Raw genomic sequence first — 27,189 nt, 5'->3', positions numbered from 1 at the left:
CAGAAAGCATTTACCTGCTGACAGAATTGCAATTAGTCCAAGGAATGTTGTTACTGGGAGAAAGAAAAAGGGAGACAGAGGGGAGCCAGAAAGGGGGAGGGAGGGAAAGGGTGCATAGATGGAGAGTGAGAGATGGGTAGATAAAGAAGAGAGAAGGTGTGTTTGGGGGTGTTGGGGCATGTGAGAGGAGATGTGGGGACAGCAGCAATGGAGAGTGAGAGGTGAATAGATAGGGGAAAGAAAAAGGGGAATGTGAGATGTGGATAGATTTGATCTCTGAAACATCCCTTGCTGTGTGTGTGTGTGTGTGTGTGTGTGAGTGTCCAGGAGATTGTCTTGTAGCATTGTATCAGGGGAGCGTCTCTGCCTGTCAGTGGCCCAGGTCAACACACATTTACTTAGTGACACAATCCTAATGAATTTCCCCAGTCATATCACCCCATCACACACACAGATCCACTGCAGGTGACCTCCTCAAATAACTCCACTTTAGTGCCTGGGACAAAAAAATTACAGATATGTGATATCGACATGGGGACAAAGAGAGAAAGAAAGAGAGAAAGAGAGAAAGAAAGAGGGAAAGAAAGAAAGAAAGAAAGAGAGAGAGAAAGAAAGAAAGAAAGAAAGAAAGAAAGAAAGAAAGAAAGAAAGAAAGAAAGTTATATCACTTATAATTTGTCACTTCTTTTCAGCACCATGGATTGGACAGCACTGTATTTCTTCCTTCTCACTATCTGTCGCTGTGAATTTCAACACATCCTTGTCCTCCGAGCTCAAAGATTTGCACTAAGGGAATTAATGGTGGCTAGTTCTTCCTGTGTACCTTGAGACTCACACAGCTACATAAGACACTGTGACCTCACACAAAGCCAGTGCCACTTTGCTTTCTCTCAAACTTTGGGACTCATCACCATCCACTAATGACCTCTCCCTTTCTCTGCAAGCTAGTGACGCTCCCCTCCCGCCTTTCACTCCCCATCTCTCTCCATCCCACACACTCTTTGTGTGTGTGCTCTCTGACTGATAAGAGAGTGGCAGGGGCTCCTTCCTAGCCCCTAAGGGAGAGACGGAGCGTGACCGAAACTGTAGTCCCAAACCAAACACAAGTGGAAATTGGTCTATGGACCAGGATCAATAGTGAATTAGCCAGTATGCTGGTTCTATGGAGGGCTGCTCAGCTCTGATCTGATGATCCATAGTAAAAGGCCGCAAGTGGAGACTTGAGCCCTCTGGGTTGTAACAGTGGAATCTACTCCCTTGTGGTGACCTACTCAAATTGAAGTGTCTCCCAAAGAAACTTTCCATGTAGAGTACAACGTCTAAACTAAACTAAACAATCCATCTTTTCATTAGACTCTTTTTTGCCTGGTAATCATCTTTCAGAATCTGTTTCCCCAGTTTGGATTTCTGTTAAAAATGTGTAGTCTCCAAGCTCAAGCCAAGATAACCCCTGATGACATCATCACAGGTTATTTTCTCAGAACCACAGAAAACATCATAAAATCTCTCAATGAAACACTTAAATGTGAAGCAGATTTAGTGTTAAAAATAAGAATAATAACTTTATCTGCAGCATGTTATCTGGAAGTAGTCGTCAGGGATCTGTGTGAGGCCATGGTCATGTCTATGGATGTCCCATGTCACCTGGTGCTGACATGCTCTCTGTGGTACAGGTGTGAGCGCTCAACTAAACTAACCCTACTGTTCATCACTGCCTGCCCTCAACCCAAAGGTGTGTGTGTGTATATTTTTCTGTCTGTGTGTGTACGTGTGTGTGTGTCTGTCTGGTGATTAATGAGCAGTAGGACCTGATGGATTGTCCTGATCACAGAAGGGACACCATGTTCGGGAGACAGACACACTAAGTGGGGGTATAGGCTGCTGTCCAACACATACACACACACAGATGCATATGTAAACATATGCATACACACACAAGCACAAACGTATGCCAACACACACACACACATTGTCTATACAGCCACGTGCACACAGTTAACCTCCATCAGTCCATTACATCAGGAAGAGTCATCTCAAGCACATCGGCTGCCTCATGCGCCTGCACACACACACACACTTTAAACACACACACTTCTCAACCTGGTGCACCTGGTCCAGCAGACAGAGCAGAAAAGTTTCCAGAGGTGAATATGTGACCTGAGAGGGCAGACACCATCATCATCCCATCTCTCTCTCTCAAAGGTTGTGATGTAATCATAAGAGGTCCTGTTTCTCTCTGCTGCTGCAGGTGAGACACAGGACAAACCACACACACGCACACACAAAATCAAGGTGGCTTCTTCCCTCAGGCCTCAGCAGCCAACGGATGTAACAACACACCTCATGCTGCCTCGTTGTGAAGGGTGTTCTTTGCCTGGCAAAGTGGGTTATTGTGATTTGAATCCACTTTACGATGCTTACCGTTTGACTGAGTTCTTAAGATGATTTACATCGACAGAGTAGGCCTTTCTTGGGTCCAATGAATCGCATTTGGAATATCCCATTTTGCAACACAAACACATGCAAAGGTGTGGATGCATACACACACACATACACACATTCTCCCGCAAGCAGTCTGATAAGGCTGTCTTATCAGAAAAGAAAGGGGAAGGAGGAAGAGGGGGGTTGCTGTGTGATAATGGCTTTCACCAAATCCCTCCTCTGTCACAGATTAAAATGCCTGCTTGGAGAGCATTAGCAATCTTTCTTTTCATCTGTCCCCTCCCTCCCTCCCTCCCCCCAGTCGGCGAGTGCCATCGGATTTCTAGGCCAATCTATTGTCACAGGCCTGCCACACATACAAGGAGAAGTCAACCTCAATCTGATAGGCCATTGTCTTATTCTCCCCATCGCTGATTCCTGCTCATGGTATTGATCGCAGAGCTGTCCCCCTCACATCTCATCACATCGCTCTGTGTGAGAGAGTGTGTTTGTGGGTTCTTGTGTCAGTCAGTCTGATTGAAGATGTGGTCAGTGTCCCATTGGAAGAATCTTCCCATTGGGAGAAAATGCTCGAATTAGAACTCTTTTCTGTAATTACACAGATCTATAGGTAGCAGGACCGCACACTTGAACTATGTAGAATTGAACCCAGGGGACTCCCCCCTAATCCGGTTACTCCAGGTATCAAGAGATCACAGAAGTGGAGAGAAGAAGCCACTCAAACCTAACTGTGGCACTGCTCAGCCACCTTCCCAGTAACACCCCCACCATCCTAAGCCTCCTCCTCCCCACTCATGCGCCTCCTGCACCATGCCTCACAGGCCCGTCTGTCACCCCTCTATAATTATGAGGAGTGAGAGTAATGTGTTGCAGTATGAATAGGATTGTCGGCCTGATTGTGATGTATAGGCTTTCATTACCATGTCCAGGCCTGTGCCCTTCGCCATGTAGGAAATCCTATTTAGGCCCTAATTTGGGAGCCTCCCCGATCGTCCCGCCTGATAGCAATCACACACAGTAATTGTGTGCTGGGGCAACTGACAAGAGTGGAGGCTCAGACATGGAGAGAAGGAAAGAAAGGACGATAGGAGGAGGAGGAGGGAGGAGCTCCTGACAATGATATATCTACATAGTTTGGTACATTATTCAAGTCATCCTCTGCAGAAATATGTATGTTTTTGTGTATATCTACTTATTTTATGGTGGTTTGTTAGCATGACAATAATTTAGGGGAAGTTACGGGAAAACTGGACATATTCATGCATAGGATTTGATGTGATTTCATAATGGACAATTGGAGGGCTTCCCCCTTTTCCCTCTCTCATTCCACTCCAACAATGCCACATAGTTAATTGGGAGGAGAGATCATGCTAACTCGATAATTATGATTTATGAGACAATCTCACATTCTCCCCTGACTTGATGACAACATGTAACCAGCCCTCTAGCAATCAATATTTGTACATTTTCCATGTCTAAGTTGTTAACTTTTTTAATATTTCATTAGTTCCTTTTTTGAGGAGAGTGATTCGCTGCACTAACATTTATGCAGATCTGACTCCACTTATAGGCTTGTAGATAATGAATGTCTAATTGACTCATTTAAATACTGTTTGCCTGCAGGAGGGCCTTTGCATTAAGTGTTTGATTGCCCTCATATTAACTGTCATTAATCCCCTCTGCTCTTAATAAGGACTTTATGAGGCTTTCTTAAAACTTCTCCTCTATCTCACTATACCCTTTGCATAATTAAGTAAAATATTCAAAATATATGGAAATGAAGAAGCTCTCAGGATTTGACTCATTGTCTTTGTATCACAGAATTCCAATTACGGGCAAACCTTTGCATTTTCTGTTCTGCATTGGGTCATGGTTCATTAACTTGGGTCAATGTGGGTCGATACAGTTAACTGTTTTCTTTAATGTCCAACTCGAGCCCACTTTTCATAGCAAATGCAGGATTTGATCAGACTGCTAGGAGTGCCCATACCTGTGGTATTTGCTGACACAAGAAGTATGGCATATACAGGCGTTGCAGTGTCCTTTAGAGGAAGATGTACGGCACAGAGTGAACTTTTGACAGCACTGTCACTGCGCCAGAGTGGGTGAGAGACACAAACTTGTCTGTGTTTATAGCTTAACTGATCCTCTTATTCCTGCTACTCCTCCAGTCTCTCTGCTCTGCCCTAATCTCTCCGGGGGTCTTACTGGCCCAGGATGACAAATGGGAAGGAGAGGCCAGCCAAGCGTGGGCTCTGTGGAGAGGCTCAGGCCGAGGGTCTCACTAAGCCCCCTCAGCTCTGCCCTGGATCATGTCAAACATGGCCTATACTAACCCCAAAGATGGAGAGGCCACACACATCACACACAATCTCAGGTATATGATATACACAACCAGCCATATATATAGTTCCACACATGTAAATATACACACAACAAAACACACATTCAGAACATTGAGTTGATTGAGTTGTCTCATATCATGCCTTACATCATTTACATGCTTACACCTACAACAGCTCACGCTTCTAAGTTGCTCCAACAATCTAAGAGTGTCTGTGAATGTCAGACCAGAACTGGTGCCACCAGATAAAACCCAGTTAGCTCTATTTCAGTATACATAGTCCAGCTCAATAAGAGTATGTACTAAATGACTGCAAAGTAATGAGTGGCTGTGTGGCTGTACTCAGAGCTGTGACACTTACAGCCATGAGAATGTAATGCGTCAAAGCCCCCCCCCCCCCCCCCCCCGTCTCTCTCTCTCTTGCTCCTTGCTCCTCTGCGCCCCACTGCCTCTCAGCCACGGGATCAGCTGCAGGCGCTAATGAAACGTCAGTCAGGTAATTGAGGCTCTGGTGGTGGCGGGCCAGCCAGGCAAGCAGTCAGCCTGTGTGGGTGATGACACCAGGACGCTAGCAGCTACAGGATCCCAGCAACCCCCTATGGAGTATCGCAGGAAGAACCGCTCCAGACCCAGCGGGGTGGAAAATATTGCATTCACGCTGATATTTCCCCATGTTTTCCTGTTTGTGTTAGGGAGAATTTTGAGCAATGAGTAGTAAGGTATGTACAGGTAAATTGAGTCATCAACTCGACTACAGATTGTTAACCAGCTTGGTAAAAGCTGCTGTTAGCGAGGAGGATGTTCTGCCAGCGGCCCCAGTGAAGGAGTCAGAGGTTAAAATCCTTTGTTATTGCACCCTAGAGTGATGTTGCCATCCCTGCCGCTCGCTGACCTGCTCAGCACCCCCAGTGAGTTATGGGTAATGTTCAATTCCCCCGCCGTGACAGCTGCGGATCCACATGGTAAATTGGATTTTTTTTTTCTTTGTTAGAGTTGTGCTTGTGCAGGTAAAGAGAGGGAGAACGACATTCACTGCACTGCTTTGCGGAGGTAACTCTGCCACATATAGTTCAGAGGCCTCTCTATCTCTCACTGACAAATCAAACGGGTTTGAGGACTGATGGTAGAACAGAGTGGACCTAGTCTGTCCAACCAGGTTTATAGTCAGCCTGCAATCACAGCACTGACCTGAAAAGGCCACAATCTGCTAACCCTGATGTGTCTCCCTCTCTTTATCACATATATCAATACAGACAATACAAAGGTCCACATACTGTATGTGGGTACAGAGACAAGCTCAGCAAAAACTGTCACAAGACGGTGAACTCAGTGGAGCATTTTACAGCTAAAGAGTTTTTAGAAGTTAGTGAGGACTAAAAGAAACCTAAAAAGAGACTTCAAAAATGTACTGACACGGAATGATGTCAAAGAATTTAGATTTACATACTCAAACAAAATTAGATTTCAAATCGGAGTTATAGTAATAGGCCTTATATAGAATATTTTGTGCTCTCAATATACAAAATCAAAATCAACTCTTTCGCCCACATTCACCAGTTTAGCCAAATTTGTCCTAGTCTTTTGTTCACTGTTTGTGACTGTACAAAGGAAGCCTTCCTCCATTATCACTCCACTACATTCCTTTCTTCCAAGGTAGGACACCTTGAAAGACAACAACACCTGACCAGAGATGTTCCCAAGAGTATCACAGTACCGAGGAATAGGAAGTCTACATTTAGTCCCAGTCTCTCAGCTCTACTCAACTCCACTCTCTTCTGCCTCCCCGGGGCTTTAATGTGGAGAGTGGACAGTGGGGTTAATGCCTTGCTGTAAGCACTGTTTAGTGCCAGTGATTGGGTTTGTGTTGAAGCAGGCCTTCCCCCGAAAGCAAAAAATCCAGTGGAAATGACTTCCACTGTCCAGCCCTTGGGCACCTGTGATTTTTCAACCTCTGGTTTCAACACCCCTCCTCTTTGTTGCAGCTCAGTGTCCCAGAGGGCACAGGTGAATTTGATGTGGAACAATGATTAAAAGTTTTCTCCCTCAAGGTGACCTAAATACTGGAGGAGGTAAAAGTCAAAGTGAGAGACATGGAGATGAGAAAGGGGCATTGAGGTGAAAGTCCGTTTTGAACATTTGTTATGGCCCACATAGCAAGTGCTAAATCCTTAGTTTTGGAGGGAAAGTATCCAGCAACTGTCCTTTCACTGCTATTGCACTGTTCCTGCATCTTCCCCTTGTAGTAATCAATGATTGTATGTGACATGATGGGTATAAAGCACTGTGCCACAGAAAGGAGGCATCAACAATCTAATCACTGTCACATCAGCGATTACCTCAAGGCGTGATATATTTGAACAGGGTTCTATCACATCTGCTATTACCTGTCTCTTCCTGCCTTATGTCCCTCAGTACACATCCTTTCTCTTAACTGTGTGTTCAATCACCACCACCAGCATCGCCCGCTGGTGCGGCCGAGCTACCCCTCGACAGTGACGTATGCCAGCAATTAGCCTGGATACAGTTCAATTATGATAAACGGCGAGCACACCTCTTAGACCATGATTAAAGCCTCAGCCTGGCCTTGATAAAGAGATCCCATCTCAATGCCATCACAAACACATTATAAGACACTCCGCCATGGTGTTCTGCCTCATGCTTTTCACATCAGTGCTGCAGAACCTACACTATAGCCCGGATGGAGCTCATGGCAGACAGAGCTAGATGTAGGTTGCTTGGGGTCTTTATCATTCGCACATGGCTGGTGATGCATCCCTGCACACCTATTTTCAATTTAGACTAGTATTTATTAATAACCTCCACCTCCTTGAAGCCCATCTTACAAGATACCTACCATATAACTTAAGATGGGTTTAGATATTGAGAGATAGAGAGGGAGAGAGAAGCCCCAGTTTTGATAAATGGATGAGCAGTGATGAAAAGAAGATATCAGAGGAGCATGAAAGGAGAGAGGGGAAGAGAGCAGAGCATTAATCCAACACCAGGCTGGTAGAGAGAGGGAGCAAGAACGAGAGACAGAGGGGGGAAAGCAAAAGAAAGATAGCCTTTCGGCTGTGTTCTGTCAAGGGAGAAATTACACATTTACGGAGGTTTTTTCAAGCAACGACGGGTTCCATAGATCAAACCACTGGATTTATGAGCCAATTTTCAACATGAAATATAGACACCGAGAATCCATTTTACCCATGTTTACTTGCCTTCTCTCACTCTTTTTCTTTCTCTCTCAATCAAACAGCCTAGTGTGTGGATGGGTTTACTTCTGTAACCTTAGCAGCGCTTATTAGAGCTGTAAATGAAGATGTGGTGATGATACATTTTATGGATGTTGTAGTGTTTGTTAGGAAATGAGCCCTCTGAAGTTAAGGAGGATCAAGACTTCAACAAAGATGATAGAGTTATTAAAAAGTCTTGCAATTTTTGAGTAAGTAGTTTCTTTTGCGGAAATAACAAAAAAAGAATTACACTTGAACACTAAGCTAAAAACATACATTTAAACCTTAATTTGTGATCCAAAATCCACTGGATGAAACCCTTGTTTTTTTTTGTTATAGGGCAAGAGATGTAATGAGGAACATAAAAAAGCCAAAAGCAATTTTAAGTAATTTAAGAAGTATGAAGATTGCAGCATTTAATATACCTACATTTTTCCAAATTCTATATACATAGTACAGTCATATCGCAGTGCACCCCACTTCTGTGCAAACATATTCAAAATTTGCATAGAAATTAATGTCTAAGTAGGCTAAATGACATAATTGACACGCAATTAGCAATATTATGGGGAGTGAACCTAATGAAGTTTTCATGGCTGTGCCAACCAAAGAATGATCACTGCTTAATTATCATATTAATGAAGTCATTAGTTGTCACTTAACTTAAATGACAGGTGAGGTAAGAATGTCATGATCCTACAATTTCCCTGGCGGATGTGTATTCAAGACTAATTTCCTCCAAGATCTCCTCTGAAAAATCTTGTTATGTGAAAGGTACTGCCGTGGAGTGAGCATGCATAACACATGGCAAGTAAAAACAAAACAATGAGGTTTATTGAATCATTGACGAAAGGATCTTCAAGGTCACCTGAGGACAAACAACACAAATCACCCCCACTAGTCCACACATATAACACATAACAGATGGAAGCAGTATCCAAGGGAAAGAAAGGAAGATGCACTCTGTGTCGAGAGGGAGCCGGTACTACAGGCCAACATAAAAACACATTTCCAGTAAACACTATGGCATGATTAGGCTACAAAAAAACCTCATATGGGTCAAATGAACATTGCAGCTTGAGGTTCTCCCACTCCAAGAGTCTGTTCTTTCATTCCAATTCATTTCAATTACCAAGTCATTCCAACCTTCTTCCCCATGTCCCGATTAGCTCGGCCTGGCAATTTACAGTTGATCTTGCCTCATCTAAGGCTGAGCTTTGATGGAAGCAAGGAGAAGAGCAGTAATGGAATGAAATGTCACTCAGTCGTTGCCTTTGTCAATGCGATGGTGGGCAAGCCAGATGGGGAGGGGTTGTAGAGGTCCAGTCAGTAGCTGCAAAGCTGTGTCTGTGTGTACGTGTTGTCCGTGGTGTTTCTACATAAATGGACAACATGGTATCCTGCTCACCCCGTGTATCTCCTGTCCAAACACAAAACGTATAGCATCTCCATTCCCTTTGTCCTCCACCGTATGTCAGCTGGTACTCTCGTCCTCATCAAGGCTTCTTCACCTTTTTCACTGATGACGAGCTGGATGCCGATTCTCTACGTTTGCGCTGCAATGTGACACACAAAACAATCTCATCAAGGACTGACAGAGGTCCACATTCTGTGCTGCTGTGTGCTGTGAGAGGACAGAGCATCTGCGCTTACTCATATTTCTACAGCATGTTTGCCAGACTGCCAAGTGAGTTGTCCATGAATAGTGAATGTTGTTTAATGTATGACAGACTCCCCATGGTTAAAACAGCAAGAGGGGAAATGTGCAGTGGACTAACCCTTGACAAGTGCATCAATTTCTGTTTTTTCCCCTCCTTTTCTCCCAATTTTCTGTGCACGGCTGTTCCTGTCACTTCTGACTTCCACTGATGGCCTTGGGAGGGTGTAGACAAGCATGTGTCTCCAACCAATACGCATGGCATCACCATCTGCTTGTTGTTATATACCAGCTCAGCACAGATCTTTATTATGAGTAGTGGTTCACTCAGTCTACCTAGATCCTACCGTTTTTTTTCAGAGGCACCCAAATCACCAGGAGTCGCTAGTACAATGACAAGGACTGGATCCCACACTGGCCACTATCACTGCTAACAGTGTTAACAGGGTACTTGAATATAGTATTAGACAATAAAAAGAATATATCTGCTGTTAACGCAGGATGCATTTGTAAGTTCTGTTTGAAGGCTATATAATCCAGTGATATACCATATCTTTAGATGTAACACCATATTCCTGACATGCTCCATCAGCAGTCAAGCTTAATTACACTTTTGATTAGTCTTGTCTTCCCCAATAATCATTTGCATTTATAAAACAGTTTTTAAAGTCTTCAAAAATATTTTTTGCAGGTCTGTCATATCATCCGTTTAAACAGTTGCAATATTTTCATCTGATTGGCTATGCTATGCTTTAGACCAGGATAGGAGAGGGATAGTAGACTTACTGAGTTGGGGGTTAGTGGCGCTCCTACAACATCAATGATCTGTTCCTTCGCTTCCACCTTAATGTCGTCTGCGCTGGGCCAGGTCTGGACTTCCACGCCTGGTGTGGATGATGTGGTGCTGTTGGTGGCATTGGTATCCCCACCCTGCAGTGTGGCAGCTGGACCCAATCCTATACTCCCACTACACCCACCTCCACTCCCGGCCTTCAGCAGGGCCTCATAGCGATGACGCAGCATCTGTTGTTCATACTCACAATTGCTGTGGGCCTGCTTGAGCTCATAGAGCAGCACCAGGTCACTACGCAGCTCATTGAACATCTGTACAATCTCTTCTGTCGGCATGGGGTTGAGATCTGGATCCATAGACACAAACATGAAGGCAGAAAAAGAATTTAAACTACATTTCAGTTACCCAAACAAATTAGTTAAAACATCACAAAACCAGTTTGTTAGTTTATTACACAAAGTAGAAGATACAAGTGTACATACAAGAGTGCATGTATTCTTTCCAAACTAATCATTAACAAGGCATTTTATTTTCTTTGGTGCGACCTCGGCCTGCATGATTCGATATGAATCATGATTTTTTTGCTTAGAATTGATATCACGATTCTTTCTCATGAAGTGAAATGTTTATTGCACACATGAATGAACCATGACAAAACAAATCAATCATCAATTGGCCATTTAAGTACAGTATCAAAGAACAATGATTTCTTAAGGACATATAGCACACTTTTTAATTGCTGGCCTTTTAGAAAATAATCATTCAATTGGCCATTGAAGTATAGTCAGGGATTAAAGCTATAGAAAATCTTATGACTGAAATTTTTTTTCCCACCAAATCATAAGCTGTTCACCTTGTCATATAAACCGTTTGTATTTTATTTTAGCACCTTATGGGCTTCAGAAAACAGTTAACATCCTAAGAACTCAAACGGTCCACCAGACTGTTGCGGTTTGCCAGTGTTTTTATCTTTTATTATTCTAAATATGAAAAGAAAATCAAACCATTTTTAAATTTCTGCTCATCACTATTTGACCAGCAAAAAGAAAAATTGTATTTACATTTTATTCAATTGCATTTTCAATTTAACATTTTTTATTTTAAAACAAAAATCAAGTAACCACTCGTTTTTTGGGTGGATTAAATTACTCTTCTTTTTTTTTACTCTGGTAGCTTTTATTGCACTTGCAGTAACGTAGGGAGTATAGTTGTCACCTCCAGTTTTCACCTGGTTCACTGTATCTGTGTGAGCAGCACACACTGAGGGCTCAGCTCCACCAGGTGAAACAGAAATTATCATCATAGCCATAAAGAACATCTTGCATTAAGACTTTGCTTTCTGACACTGAACCCACCAAAACCAGCATAACGTTGCTGTCGTGTACTTTAACCAGCATACAGGTGTTTGAGGCTAAGCTGCAGGGTTGAGTGGAGGTGTGTGGGGAAGCTAACAGCTAACACAACAGCATCCTACAGCCGCTACCTCTGTAGCCGCTTACTGATGAAGCAACTCTGTCCTCCATTCAGTGTCCCGACATTTTATACAGAACAGCGAGGAGGAATAAAGTAGCAGAATTACTGCCGTGAACAGACTCTCAGAGGAGAGCAGCGTGATGACAGCTAACAGCAGCAGTGGCTAACATTAGCTGCTCCTCTCCTCCGTCTCGGGGGCAGTACAGCAGACACACACACAGCGGTGGAGAGTTGTGACTTATGTCAGTCATTTAGATGCAGTAATGGTCTATTTGCTTTCAAAATAATTTTAACAATTTATTGATATTTGGAAATTGACTCTGTGTGTTTGCTGTGATAATAATGTAGGGTATCACATTACATATTATTATTATACCTTTGTAATTCTCATCGGATCTGCAATGATCTCATTTATGACCTTTCGGCAGTCAAATTGACGGAAATCTGTCATGTCGACGGAGAACTTGAATCCCTGAACTTGTAACTAGTTTGATGATGCTGTTCGCCTCTTCTGAAAAAATTTCCAAACTATCTGCGTGCACACGCTCACTGCTCACGAGTGAAACACTACGTGACTAAAAGGCGCTTTGTCATAGGATGAGGGATAAGCCCTGAGGGAGAGCATTGCAGTGCTTGGGAGCACTTTAAAATTCACAGAGGAAAGTAGTAGCGTTTTTGATGCAGCCGGCTCGTGAAATTAAATGAGAATCGACGTCTTTAAAAATGAAATCACATACAGGGGTGAATCGAGATCGCGATTTTATAACGATTAATCGTGCAGGCCTAGTGCGACCTATGAACCAAATAATTACAGCCTTGGCATGTATGAAACAATTTGAAAAATGTTGCCAGTGTGCAGACAGCTGCATATACTAGCTTCACTAGTCACTGTGCCCCGGAAGATTTAGTGAATGCAAATGAGAAGCATCAAACTGGCAACTTTAAAATGAGACAGGGCCTGTGAAGTGCTACAATGTGTATTCAAAATATAGTGAAAGAAATTTAAATGTTTGTTATTCCCGCTATGTCGAATAACAGTACCAAACAAAAAAACAAAACAAATTCATAACATGGATCTTTACATTGTAGGTCTGTTACAGGCCATAGTTACTCACCTACTCCTTGCTCTATCAAGATCTGCTCAATGGCCTTGATCTTCTTCTGGCCCACCGAGCTTGGTAGTTTCATCTGAATCACACACATACACACACCCGTCAATACTACCTAGATGTCTCTGATGTAACTGTAACAGATTCAGCTTCCTGGATGCCTTGCAAAAGATCATTAATTCATTGGAAATATAAGATTATGGTGTGATTTAAGGTGCAGAGGATATGAGGATAAACAGCTCCACCTCTGGGCTTTTAATTCGTATGAAATGCACTTCAGCGGGCCAGATCAAAATGTCTTTATTCACTGAACTCTGTCTGACTGATTAGCTAGAGGGGAACTCCACTCTTTAGCCGTGCTAATGCATTTTCCATAGAGAGCGGCAGCCCCTCATCAGTCTTGAAGATGAATAAGAGTCCCCTTGCTAGGTCTCACAAATATTAGCTAGTCACTAACAGAATTAATCATCACTGTGCTAATGAGAGATAGCTGGCTCAAGTCCAACATTTCGACTGCAAGGTCAGGTATGGCTAAAATACTGTTCAAACAAAATTCAACAAAAAATTCAATCTCCTCAAAGGCTCCTATTTTTCACTCAATCACGACTGAGTGTTATGGTATTCTCAATAGCAGAGAAAAACAATTTCTTGATACAGAACCCTAATCAGAAGCTATGGGACTAATCCTGACTCAATCTGCGTTCTAGGTTCTCCACTGGTATTTGAAAGCCAAGTTGAAGTTTTAAATAGAAGGTGTGTTCAAGAATATCCTTTTAGTCTTTACAATACGTCAACACGGATAGCAAAACTCACCCTCTGGCTGCGTAGTGTAACTCCGGCCGATTTAAAATCAGGGAATTTGATGCCTGCTGTCTCTGGTACAGCCTGAAGAAGAAACGACTGATGAGAGACATGGATAAACCAGAGATGTCAAAGCATTCAAATAATGTTTATGGGATGAATATTATTAAGGTGTGAGAGCTGCTTCACATTCTTTGAGTAGTTCAATCAAAAATAAGGTAAAATGAGGAATTCAAAAAGATCAAGACTGCTTTCCTATTATGACATTTTTACTTAATATTTGAATATAATCATTACATTGAGTAAGCACAGTCATGAAGCTGACCTCAACTAAAAACGTGCTTTTCCTCTAAACATTTAGTTGTGCTTTAGCTCATTTGTTTTGTGTGTGCGCTTACCGGTTTTTCTGTTTCTCTTTTTTGTGGGAGCTTCTTCTTGGAAACCCTCTTTTCAGCTCGCCTCAACTCTGTAGTTGTGTCAGCTGCTTTAATGAGTTTCTGCAGATCCTGGGCCTTCTTCTCTCGCTCTTTCTTCCTATTCTCAATCTTTCTTAGCTCCTGAATAAGATATTCCTCTTCTGCCACCTGCAGGAAAAACAAAAGAATTGCAACATTAATATAACCATAAAAAGCTGGCACACATCTTACTGAATAATATTAAAATCATACAGTCTTTTTGTGCATTAGTGCTCAAAAGCTATAGGCTAAACAACAGGAAAAGATTAATTGCTGACATCAATTAGTCTATTTTGGAGTTAAGTAGTCCCACCACTGTAAACACTATATTTGCTAACTGTCTGGCACAATTGGATTTTTAAACATTCCCTATTTCAAACAACAACCTTCCTTTCCTGAGTTTATGCCTACGACTCACAATACTGTTTGTTGTTTAGCATGATGCCACTGATCATATTTCAGTTACCAAAGCTTTACAACTGCATAAGAAACTGCATGAAAATGCATCTTACATTCAAATCACAAGGTTACTAACTTGTTCTGGTGTGCGATTGAAGAGCTTCCCCAGTTGTTCTTTGCGGCGCCTTTCATGGCCAGCATCAAAGATGTAAATCTTGGGCTCTGTCCCTGAAGCTGCACGGACCTTGGTCAGCTTACCACAAATATTATAATAACGTTCTTTCAGATCCTCCACAGAACGTTTCTGAAAGCATAAATAGAAGAATGTTACTAATAATATGACCTTTAACTTACTGCATTATGATTATTATACACCTTTATTTTAGTGATATATTCTCAGTAAAAGAGAATGTCAGTGGGTGAATGACTGAGTGGTTACTCTGTATTGTTGGTGGTCATAACGGTCGTGGACAACTATGAAGCGCAGGTCAAAGCGCTTGCACAGGTCAAACAGGTGGTCTGTCTCTGCTTTAGTCCAGCCATCATCATGGAGATGCATCTGATACTCCTGTTCAGAGTACACTGGCACTTGCACCGTCTATAGAGACAGTTGGGAGAACAGAGGAAATATACTGAATAAGGAAACATAAATGGAATAGTGTAAATGTGTGTGTATCTATCCAAAGAGATGATGAGATCACAGAGGATGGGTAGCCATGTCTGTCCATTGTGTCAGTGCTGCATGACTGATTACAACATCTGTTGGTTTAAAGTGTTGAGACAAAAAAAATCTTCCTTCTCAGTCAATTGAAATACATATTTGACCTTAACAAAGTAAACCTCTAATACAGATCCTATAGGTTATGAGGACAAACTGAAAATAAGATAGCAACATTGCCTACCTTGTTGAAGCGGGCAAAAGGGTAGTCCTTGCCCTCCTCTGCAACACGTCTCCAGTGGTGGAATATGGCCCCGTCCCTGCGAGCTGGATTGGTGAAGGGCATCCACTTCCAGGGACGCACTTTCTTACAGCCCAGCTTGGCTTTGACTGTCCTGTAGCCCTGAGTCGTGTCACTTGGCAGCAGAGGGGGGGCATCTCTGGAGATTAACAGGAGGAAAACAAATTCTAGTTAAAGAGTTAAAGAAACTTAGCAGGTCTCACTTTTGTCACAATCACTTCTTTGTCCAACTGAAAGCAAGTCAACAGTACATGAATCCAAACCTAAAGGATAATTCACTGCACAAATTCAAGACAAAACCATAATTTCAAAGGAACACATACTTCTTATCTGAATATAGCAGAGCATAGACTTCTCTGTGCATTCCTTCTGGTCTCTTGAAGGTCAGCGTTTCAGTTGCCTTCTTGGTTTTTTTCTGAGACAGATGATGGAGAAATTGGTTATTTTAATTGAAACATTTTGGTAATCTCAAAGTGACACAAATACATAACAATAACAATGATAGTCTTCTCAATCTCTTGCTGTGACCCTGGTGTGGTTGTCTTATTTTTGTCACAAACCATGTGTAACTCGATGTACAACTGTAGTAAATATTTTAAATAGTTGATGTTACATTTATATCTTACCTTGTCTGAGTTGATGAGGTCTTTTTTGCTGATGGGACCGTCATTTTCCCCTCCAGTCAACTCCAGTATGTCCCTCACATCAGCACCGGTAGCCATGATTAATAGGTTTTTAAATAATACTTCTCACAATCTATAAACACAATTCAAGATGTGCTGCTCAGCGGGTAACTGACGTCCCTAGCGTAAGACTAATGCTAACGCTAACATTGCTAAGCTACGTTAAATTTACACGGAGGCGCAAACGGCCGAGTTACGCTTTTGTATAATTTAATTCCTTAATATTACCGTGAACCTTTCAACAATATGTGAAAGCTACGGGGACGGTGAATACTGGTATTCCCATGCTATTGTTCAGGTTGTGGTATCGAGCTAGCCACCTCACTGCCTCGACTGACGGTGCTTTGCACGGAACTAAACAAATGTTGACTGTCGCCACCGTGCGGTCTGGCGATACACTTTAGAATAAAATTCATTCATGCTGAGTGTGGTGGTGCCTTATATCACAGAAGTGTATTATCACCATATTTATGTCATACGCAAAGGTTTTAAATCGAGCCCATAAGAAAACTTTATTTTTGTTTTTTTCAAACCAGGGAAGTCAAATGTAGGGCCCGTGGCCAGAAACGGTCCACCAAGGAGTCTAATCCGGCCCACTGTACAATTTTGCAAAGTCGGAAAATTGCTGAAAAGTAGTTCCAGTTTTTCAATAATGCCTTCACTTATTTTCACTTGCCATTCAACTTGAAATAATCAACCTGTAACGTGACTCAGATTTGAAGGACAAATTTGCCTCGATGGGTTTGAACACATTTAATCAGTATCTCTTACCAGGTTTGTGCATGTTTGGGACGACTTATCTTTATGAACAAGCTTTTTCTGTGATGATCAATAAAAACAAAACTGTGTTCCAGACTGATACATAATATTGTTGAAATTGCATCTTAGAGTATTAGAGTATGAACTAATCTGTTTTGTGAATAGATGGTATATTTTAGTAAAGTTATAATATTATTTGTAGATTTGTATTATGCAATGGTTTTACTGGTCCGGTCCACATGAGATCAAATTGGGCTATGTGTGGCCCTTGAACTAAAATGAGTTTGACACCCCTGTTTTAAACTAAGCCACGGAATTATTTAACTCTACACCAAAATAAATACCAAGGCCAACTCGACAACAACAACAAAGCTAAAAACACACCTGTACAACTTAGCCTCTGTTTTTAATCATTATTTATTGTTTTATCAGCCGTTTTATAATTATTATTTTTGTTTGTTGTAGTTATTTGCCTGTTTTTTGTTTGTTTCTTTCTTATCTGTTTTTATTTATCTCTGATTTGGTTTTGTTCTGGTATTCGGATTTTGTCATTTGCATGTAAAGCACTTTGAGCTGCAATCCTTGTATTAAATGTGGTATAAAAATAAGGTTACTGTTATAATTATTATCATTAATGTTAAAATTGAAAGAAAGTGACAGAAGGAGGACAGACAATGATACAGACAATGATATATGACATAAAATTGTCAAAAGTCCTTTTTTTCTCTCTGGGAGAAATGACAGAGTGATATAGATATGGATACATGACACAAAACAAACATGGCCTTTCTTTAATATGATTAAGATTAATTGATTAAATATGATCTGAGGGTAGTTGGGTTTTTTTCAGAAAGTGTATGGCTTACAGTATAACATAAACAAGTACAAAACGAGGTAATATTTTTGGTAAAACCTTCTACTACATGATTCTCCTTCAGTGCAGTCAATGTAACGTTGAGAGCTGAAGGCAGGTTGTAACTGAATAGAATATAGTGACAAATAATATCCATGCAGCATCTGAGATGATGTGGTATGGCAAGGATTATGATGCTCAACCTCAATAACTTGAGTTGTACACTGTGAGATTATTAGAACTGACAGTATGATGAAACTAAAAAGAAATGACATATTAGTGAAATGTGAAAAATGCCTTGAGATACACCAGAGCAAACCAGAACTAGTCTGCTTAGTACTGTGAACTTGCCACTACTTGGAATGAGAACATGTCTGAGTGGCATGGATAGACTTGTCCTCCACTGCTGTTTGTTGGAACAACTGCCAATGATCCAAAACTTGGAAATCTTCAACATGGAACAATACTTGCCTTGACACAAAACAACAAGCTTGTTGCTGTTTTGCTGTCAGAGTACCTTTTAAAATATTTTAACAGCAGCACTTAATTACACCTGTTGTCTGGTTTGACTGAATAAAGCATGAAGTACAATATCACCCAATTCAATGAAAGTGATGATTATACTTGCTAATGTAGTATGGAACCATCCATGTAATTATCAGGCTATTATACAAAATAAATCCATATTTCTGATATTACTTTTATTTTTAATTTAAAAGGACAACGGGAGGGTTTTGATTTTTGTTTTTGGTCAAATCAGTCTTGAGTTTTGGATATCAAAATGTTATCTATTAACTTGTTGGATATCCAAAAGATAAGATGAAGTTTCTTTAAACGGACTGAATCAAATATTAATAATACAAAAAAAAACAATATTTCCACCAGGTTCTCTTAGGAAGGGATTTTGTTTATTTGAAAATCTGCATTCAGGGCACTGTTGTTTCCCAAACTCACTTTTTTAGTACCGCTATTACCTTTATTGTTGAAGGTAAACACCGGATGTAGAACTCTCTCTGCCTGCTTTAAAAGCTGCTGATCACATCCGCCTGGCTCAGACTATTCCGCCGCCATTTTCGTCTGCTCCTGGTACAGTCATCAAGTCAGCAGTAATTTGTTGGTACAAGGTACTGTTTATTGTCGGCAATATAACTACCGTGTTTAGAAGATGTCCAACGAGCAGGTCGAAAACACCACCGAAAAAGCAAGCACACAGCCGCCACCGCCGCAGCAGCAGCAACAACAACAACAACAGCAGCAGCAGTAAGTCATTCATCCTCCTCCCTTTGTTAGCTTACCTGCTAGCGCTAGTTAGCTTGTTATCCGTGATGACCCTGTTTAATGGGGCTGCCGCACCAGATGGAATTCGTCCAATACTTAAATTATACTAATAAAGCATTTATTAATGGCTGCAATATGTTATAGATTGCATTGTAAACGCGGGAAAATACGTTACCGGACTGTTATGTGGCGTGTGACTTGGGGTCCGACTACTTACTGGATAGACCCAGGTTAATCCCAGTCACTTTACGTAACAAAGCAACTTAACGTTATCGGTTCAAGTAGCGGTCTATTATTGGTAAATAATAAGCCAGCCCATGTTTTCTGTTCGTTTGCAAACTTATTATTGGTAGTAAACTAAATTTAAGCAACCAATAAGTGACGCTTTACCGTGAGGCCCACTATGTTAGGGGAGCGGCCTAACCATGCGGCTTTAGTGCAATCGTCTCGTCTGCACACTGTTGCAGGCGGGGAGTTCGTCATTACATTTCCACCACTTTTAGCCGTGTTTGAAGTAATATCGTTATGCTTTTGGTAAAAATGCTAGCTTATGGTTCTCACTGTAAAATACAAGAGGTTTCTAGCATGATCACGCTTCCACCAGTACTAAGTTGCAGCAGTGGCCTCATTCAGGCCTTTCTTAAATAGGTAGACACGGTTCAAGACCGCGCAGCCTGTTATGTTTTAATGTGAATTAAGTTATGATGTGTAGTAGCAGTTAGAGAAAATTCATGTTTTTAATAAGTACCGGCATTTTAGAACACACTCAGGTTTTCACAAGGGCTGATTACATGATTAAATCCTATTTGGACGAATTCCCCCTTGGGAAAAATAAATTGTGAATTGTTAATTCATCTTTTTTACACAGGGAGGTGAATGGGAAAGCCAAGCATGAGTCTGCCTCCAGCAGAAAGGAGAGGCCCCAGAAGAGAGGTGGAGGGGGGCGCTATGAACCTTATGGCAACGTGAACAAAAGATACCGTGTCTTTGTCAGCAACATCCCATATGATGTGAAATGGCAAGCCCTCAAAGACTTGATGAAAGAAAAAGGTAAGGTGTTTAGATGACAGATTGGCACAGTCAGCTTTGGACATGACAAAGATGCAGCATTTAGGGTCATTTTGTTTGACCCTTGCAACTTTCAAGGGCTTTTGGGAAATTGTTCAGGGACTTATTGTGCACAATGTTGCTTGAGATCTTGTATGGGAGATACATGGAAGTAAAGGTTTGGAAGATGGCCCTCTTATTCGTCTGGTTAACTAACGAGTTGCTGCAGGTTTGCATAAGTCCTGTGAACCTGGATGTTAGACACTATATATGAGATTACCAAAATCTTTTGTGGTTTTTGTGAAGTGGGTGTTCGCAAATGTGAAAAATCCAATGGCTTGGCATCATGAGCGGCAAAATGAGGTGTTTTCCACCCCAAGAAACACATGAAAGAATATACAGTACGCTGCTGTAGTGACATGATATTGCCCAAAACTAGGAACATCTTGCTCTGCTGCAAAATATACAAGTAATGGTAAAACCTTAACCATTTTCATTATCAAAACAAGTGGACAAGAAGTGATAAGTAATTTGATGCAGCAACTTTGATTTTCAGCAGGGGTTAGCCTTAAGTTCACTCTCCCATGTACAATATGGACTTTAATGCTGCTACTGTGAAAATTGTTGTTTAGTCATGGGGTTTTGAAAAGCTCTTAGGTGTATCAGAATCAAAGCATAAAATTGGTATTTGCTTTTAAAGTAAAGCATGTGTTAAGAAGGGCACAATCTTCTTTTCAGAAGGAATGCCTGGTACTCGTTTTATGACAACTGTCTGTGGAGTTAAATTGCATTTTCTTTTTTAGGTGTGACCTTGACAAGCAAAAGTTTTCTCAGCAGATCTCCACTTTGTGCCAAACAGATATGTGTTGGGATTTCTTTGGGGTACAGGTCTACAAAATGAAGCAACTTCTTATGCACTGTCCTTGTCTCTAGAGGTTTGGTCACTGATGTCCATTCGTTGAACAGACACGTGATCCGGAAAGAATGCGTGGAAGTGGTCGACGCTGAATCAAAATTTTGACATTGTGTGTCTCAAATGGGTCCACTATAAGAAAGTTTTTGTAGATAGAGAAGTTTGTCCCCTAACAACTTAACCGTAGTTAAGGCTATGGACTAGTTTCCTCTTAGGCTCAGCTGATGGGCGAATGGATTGATGCATTATCCTGAGGTTTAACATGGCAAAGTATGTACAGGTTTGCAATGAAACGGGCTGAGGCATTGAATGGGCTTTGCCGACTTGAAATCATTTGGTCAAATATCTTCAAGTAGAAGGTGGTTTTTAGTGCATTATTTCCAAATGGAAAGGCAGATGGCCATTTAAACAGTTGTTGTCCTCAGTCTATTGCTTTTGGTGCTTCGGGAGAATCCCAACAAGGACAGGGTAAGAAGTCGTTATTTTTTTTAAAAAAGAGACAAGCTTGCTTTTTGTAGACCTGTACCATATTGTGCTGCTGCTGAGGTGCTGGGGGAAGGCTCAGGACTGGCAGTCTGAGCTCACTGTCACCGGCTGCCCTACTTGTTTCTGCTCTAAACCCCCATTGTTCTCTCGGCTTCTCTCCCCTTGGTGTGTGTCGTCTCTGGAATCTGATTTGTAGTGGGTGAGGTAACGTACGTGGAACACTTAATGGACGCAGAAGGCAAATCGAGGGTAAGTGCAAATACATACAAATAAAACATGAATAATCCTAGACAAACCTGTGTTTGTCAGCTTTGGTTTCATTTTTTCATTGTTGGGAATTGTTCAGATTCAGAAACCTGATGGAGTGTGTGAGATGGTGACATGCTGGAGGCGTGATCTATTTGGTGTCGCCTGTGGCACTGACTTCAAGTCATTCAGGGGTTGATGCTCTCATAACAGGATTTCAGCTTTCTGTGTAGCCAATCCTGTTGGATTGCAGTAGTTGACAATGTCCCTTTTGGTTGCTGGATTTGCTCCTGAACTAAAGGGGTGTAGCCTGCAAGAGGTTGTTACAGGACTGTTAGATGGTTGTTAAATATAACACTGCGCAGGACGTTTTTACTGGAATAGTTACCTCCTTTTTATCTAATCCTATTTCACTGTGGATTTTGTGCACTTTGGATATTTGGAAAATATTAAAATTCAGCACATTGCTTTGTGTTTAGTGATGTGAGATGTTAATATTGTAATTTTATCGGGAAGTTGTGGCCAAGGCTTGTAGGCTTGTGATGAACTTTTTGACTGCATGAAATTCTAATTTGTGTTTATACTTATTTTTTTCACTAATAAAATCTGACTATAACCATGGCTTTTACTAATTTAAATTATTTTTCACTCCTATTGGTCTGGCCTGTTCTGTTGTCTTCAATCAACAAAGGGTTGTGCGTAAGTAAAAAAACAAAAAAACATTTATCTGTCCAAATAGTTTGCCAGTGCTTGCCAAAATGTGTTATCAAAAATCTGGGTGTAGTTTTCGTTGTTTTCACTGGTTATGTTCTGTCAGTGTTGTTGAGTTTAGGACTGAAGAGCTAATGAAGAAAGCAGTGGAGAAGGTCAACAAGCACAATCTCAATGGACGACCCCTGAAAGTTAAAGAGGTAATCCTTAACAAAATGACAAATTTTGTCCATCACACCAAAATGTAAGTTGTGCCTTATCGAAGTTTCTCTCCTTTTGTAAATAGGACCCTGATGGTGTCATTGCTCAGAGGGAAATCAACAAAGGGCAAGGGGGCGGAGGCCCTCCAGGGGGGCATGGAGGAATGGGAGGTATGGGTGGAATGGATCGTATGAACATGGATAGGATGGGCCCTGGACCAAATGGCCCCATTGTCAATATCCCTCCTAGTCTGATGAGCAACCCCAACATCCCCAATGAGATCATCCATGGTCTGCAGGCTGGCAGGATTGGCAGCACTGTCTTTGTTGCTAATGTGAGACTTAATGATATTTTTTTCCACCGATTGTCTTTAGATTTTATAAAAGGATTTATTGCCTGAAAGAGCTGCAAATGCACAAGAAACTGTAACCAGATGATCAGTGGCATTTCCACTTCATCCAGTTATTTCATAAAAATAACTGAATCACTTTGCATTTTTAAATCAACAAGTTAAATTGATATATTGTCTTTTGTGGTGTTGCTTGTGCATGAAGTAACTGACATTGTTTTCTTGTCTGTAGCTTGACTACAAAGTTGGCTGGAAGAAGCTCAAAGAAGTGTTCGGCATGGCAGGCATGGTGGTTAGGGCTGACATTCTTGAGGACAAGGATGGAAAGAGCAGAGGCATGGGAACAGTAACATTCGATATGCCCCTTGAAGCTGTCCAAGCTGTCTGTATCCTTCTGGGAAAAAAAATGTTGGTTTGGAATACTTTCATGCATAGAAAGTTGATTCAGTATAATTGTGTTTTTCCAAGATACTTGGTATACTTTCCTTAACAGTTTCACAGCCATGTTCAATGGGCAGCTGTTGTTCAACAGGGTCATGCATGTCAAACTGGTAAGTTGTTTAAAACTCGTCCCCTCAGAGTATAAGATTTTATGGTTTTGGGCAGAGTCTGAATACTTCCATGTGCCCTTTTCAGGATGAGAAGTCCTTGCCCAAGGATTTTGGACCACCAGACAGAGCAGCTGCTCTTCCCCGTAAGTGTAAACTGTCATCCATATAAAAACACAAATACACTAAAATAAAAATAGTTAGTTATCTCTATGGACACAAGTCCTCTGGACAACATTTTAATATTGTACCCCTTTTCTCTGCCCAGGTGGCCTGAGTGGTGTTGGTTTGGGATTGGGGCCTGGTGGCCAGCCCATTGATGCTGCACAACTTAACAGGGGTGGGGCTGCAGGTGGTGGAATGGGCAACATGGGCCCCGGAGGTAACTAGCACCAGTACTTTTTTGTTTTATTTCTCCCTCCTCCCTTAACAAAAGATGCAAATGAAATCAGTGACTAACTTCTCTTCTCATTCATAGGAATGGATGGAATGGGCTTCGGTGGCAACATGGGAGGCCGTATGGGAGGAGGTATTTAACATAATTTATCAAGTGATTGTGGTTATACAGTATGTGTACTATATGCCCCAACACTGCACTCACACACTTGTACTCAAAACAGTTATTTGATTAATTGTATTGAACACTGATTCATGAGGAAAATGCATTTAAAAAGATTTTATTGGGAAAAATTTGTAGGGACTTCCATGACCAGCAACCTAACATTGCAAAAGTACAGAACAGTGGAATTTGTACTTTTTTTTTTTCTTTTTTTTTAAGCACTATGGCATTTCCAAGCACCGTTATCAGTTTGATCTTGATCAAATATGATCATAGTATTCATTTTTTTTAAACAAAGTCAGATGATAGTGTATCCATTCCATTTGAGTTGTCAGAAACATAGATTATGACTGAGATTAACTGAAAGAAACAGCATTCTTTGATATTTGTTAAAGGATCAGATTTCCACGTGTTCACATACATCTCCTTTTTGTTCTAGGAATGGAGAACTTTGGAGGAATGAACAACATGGAACGTTATGGTTCTTCAGGGATGGGCAGAATGAATGGTAAGGTGACATTTTAAGACCTGTTAAGCATTCCAAAGCAAGCGTGGAGCACTCACGATTTGCTGGATGTTTCTAATGGTTTCATCTCTTGCATTGTCAGAGATGGACCGTGGGATTGGTGGTGCTTTTGACAGGGAGTTTGGTCGAAATGAAATGGGCATGTCTCGCAATAATTTTGGAGACTCATTTGAAAGAGGAATGGGTTAGTATTCTCAGGATTTTGAGGTGTAATGAGCATCACATCTCACCAACTGTTGATGTGACTTTTTTCTTTTTTTTTTTTTTTTTTTTTCTTCTTAATAGGAAACTCTCTGGGTATGGACCGCATGAGTTCCGGAATGGACCGCCTGGGAGCAAGTATGGATCGCATGGCAGGGATGGATCGGATGGGGATGGACAGAATGGACCGTGTGTCTGATCTGGACAGACTGGGTTCTGGGTTTGACCGAATGGGCTCAGGGATGGACCGGCTGGGACCCAGTATGGACAGGCTTGGACCAAGCCTGGAACGTATGAGTTCCAGCATGGACCGCCTAGGCCCTGCTGGGTTTGACCGCTTGGGCCAGTCTGGTTTGGACCGCATGGGTGCTGGTCTGGACTTTAGCTCCCCAATGGGTATGGATCGCATGGGCAACAGTGGGCTTGACAGAATGGCCAGCAGCTTTGACCGCATGGGCTCCGCCGGAGGGCTCGACCGCTTCCCTTCTGGTGGCCTCGACCGCATGAGCTCTGGAATGGACCGGATGGGATCTGGAGGTGTTGGTCAGTTTGATCGTTCTGCAGACTTGGATCGTGGATTTGGTGGCAATTCCTTTGGAGGAACTGGAGCTGGAGGGCCTGGAACTGGAGGAGGCAATGTCAGGAAGGGATGCCAAATTTTTGTCAGAAATGTAAGTGTTTCATATGCAATGTAGTTGGGCTTAATTTGTTTGTATCCGTATCAAACAAATGCATGATTTCAATACATTTTAAATGGATGGATTTCTGTCTTACAGCTGCCCTTTGACTTCACCTGGAAGATGCTGAAGGATACTTTCAATACTTGCGGTAAGGCTAATGGTCTCTAAATATAAATAAGAAATGGGTGATGGCTGTTTCATGTTTTTTTAAAGATTACTTTTCTAATGTTTCTTTCTCATGATGTTCCTTAGGCATGGTTCAGTATGCTGATATTAAGATGGAGAACGGCAAGTCCAAAGGCTGTGGTGTAGTTCGCTTTGACAACCCTGAAACCGCTGAGCGTGCCTGCCGGACCATGAATGGCTATCGGCTGAATGGAAGAGAGATTGATGTTAGGATTGATAGGAATGCATAAGTTATGTCTGTCGCATTTGATATTTGATATTTGATTTAGTCCCTGATCTAAATTGCCCTTCAACATATTCATATTCTCTTCACACGGTTTGTTAGATATTTGTAATGGTGAAACTGTTTTAGTTATTTGTAACAGTGGAATTGTTTTTAGTTTTTACTTACTTTAATTTTACTTTTTTTTTTTTTTTTTTTGGAGACCAAATTTTAAATTCTTTGTCATGCTTCACCTGTCATTGCCTTTGTTCTATAAGGTTTTGATAAATAAACCTCTAACTGATATATTTTGCCTGTTTTTGTTACTGCACTGCATATCAATATAGTTGATTAGACAGTGAATGATGGCGAGTTATCACATACACTTACAAACAACAATAAAATCCATAGGCTTAGTTCTGAATCGCCAGTATTTTCTAACAACTTCATTGCCTGCTCAAAATGTCATTGCTTCAAGGAGTTTAAGCTATAATGTAAGTTTATTCCATTTGATTTTTAGCTGCGTATAGTTTTGTTGTTTTTCCGTTTAACTCTTGAGTCTTAACAGAATTAAATCTGATGACCTGCTTCCTGTCACATAGTTTACGATTAAAGTAAATTAAATATTAAAGTAAGTTAAAAATACATATGCCTTGATTTAAGCACTTAAAGCTAATATGTGTCGCGAAATTTTTAGTGAGATACCAATATTTGGAGGCACATTTAGAGCAATATGAGAAATGTGTAAACTACGCTGCTGCTTTGTGATGATCACACTGGGCGCGCGGCACCGTGCCTCATGTACACGGAAGGTCACCACCGGAAGAAGGTCACAGGCACTACATTCAAGATGGCTACCCCGTTGTGTCAGTGTTACCAGGTTAGTTCTCGGGACGTTTTGTGTTAATATCAACATTTAGACACCTCTGAATAGTAACGGGGTGAATTTAAAAAGTTTTTTTGAACTGCCTGGTTAACTCTTAACGAGGAATGCAGGACGTCTTTTTGACCATGCTGCTTACGTTGCTTTGGCTAGCTAAGTTAAAGCTAGCTGTTTAAATAAGATATGGAGCCGGTGTTTGGACCATGCAGCGCA

The 27,189-nt window shown here is 41.4% G+C and overlaps 2 protein-coding genes across 4 annotated transcripts; one reads left to right on the top strand and one right to left on the bottom strand.

The window, feature by feature from the left end:
* Window positions 1–8,831: 8,831 nt before the first annotated feature.
* dmap1 (DNA methyltransferase 1 associated protein 1) lies at window positions 8,832–16,684 on the bottom strand. 3 transcript variants are annotated; one of them, XM_053322652.1, is made up of 10 exons: window positions 16,292–16,684; window positions 15,989–16,080; window positions 15,609–15,804; window positions 15,146–15,304; window positions 14,843–15,010; window positions 14,251–14,436; window positions 13,865–13,951; window positions 13,058–13,130; window positions 10,463–10,815; window positions 8,832–9,575 (listed from the first exon to the last, which is right to left on the bottom strand). In XM_053322652.1, the coding sequence occupies exons 1-10, from the start codon at window positions 16,385–16,387 to the stop codon at window positions 9,516–9,518; spliced, it is 1,470 nt and encodes a 489-aa protein (XP_053178627.1). In that variant the 5' UTR covers window positions 16,388–16,684; the 3' UTR covers window positions 8,832–9,515. The 3 variants fall into 3 exon arrangements, with proteins under 3 accessions (XP_053178627.1, XP_053178628.1, XP_053178629.1); XM_053322653.1 differs by having other exon boundaries at window positions 13,865–13,936; XM_053322654.1 differs by having other exon boundaries at window positions 15,989–16,068; window positions 16,279–16,359.
* Window positions 16,685–19,027: 2,343 nt separating this feature from the next.
* hnrnpm (heterogeneous nuclear ribonucleoprotein M) lies at window positions 19,028–26,393 on the top strand. Its single transcript, XM_053322133.1, has 16 exons — window positions 19,028–19,220; window positions 20,107–20,288; window positions 21,881–21,933; window positions 22,622–22,629; window positions 22,748–22,841; window positions 22,928–23,176; window positions 23,424–23,577; window positions 23,693–23,742; window positions 23,828–23,885; window positions 24,008–24,121; window positions 24,218–24,268; window positions 24,738–24,806; window positions 24,907–25,008; window positions 25,110–25,696; window positions 25,802–25,853; window positions 25,958–26,393. Exons 1-16 carry the CDS (start codon window positions 19,126–19,128, stop codon window positions 26,119–26,121), a joined length of 2,082 nt encoding a protein of 693 aa, XP_053178108.1. The 5' UTR covers window positions 19,028–19,125; the 3' UTR covers window positions 26,122–26,393.
* Window positions 26,394–27,189: the final 796 nt, after the last annotated feature.

Source organism: Scomber japonicus, chromosome 7, assembly GCF_027409825.1.
Source record: "Scomber japonicus isolate fScoJap1 chromosome 7, fScoJap1.pri, whole genome shotgun sequence".
Taxonomy (NCBI): domain Eukaryota; kingdom Metazoa; phylum Chordata; class Actinopteri; order Scombriformes; family Scombridae; genus Scomber; species Scomber japonicus.
The sequence above is the reverse complement of the archived record's forward strand: the minus strand, read 5'-3'. Positions and strand labels throughout refer to the sequence as shown.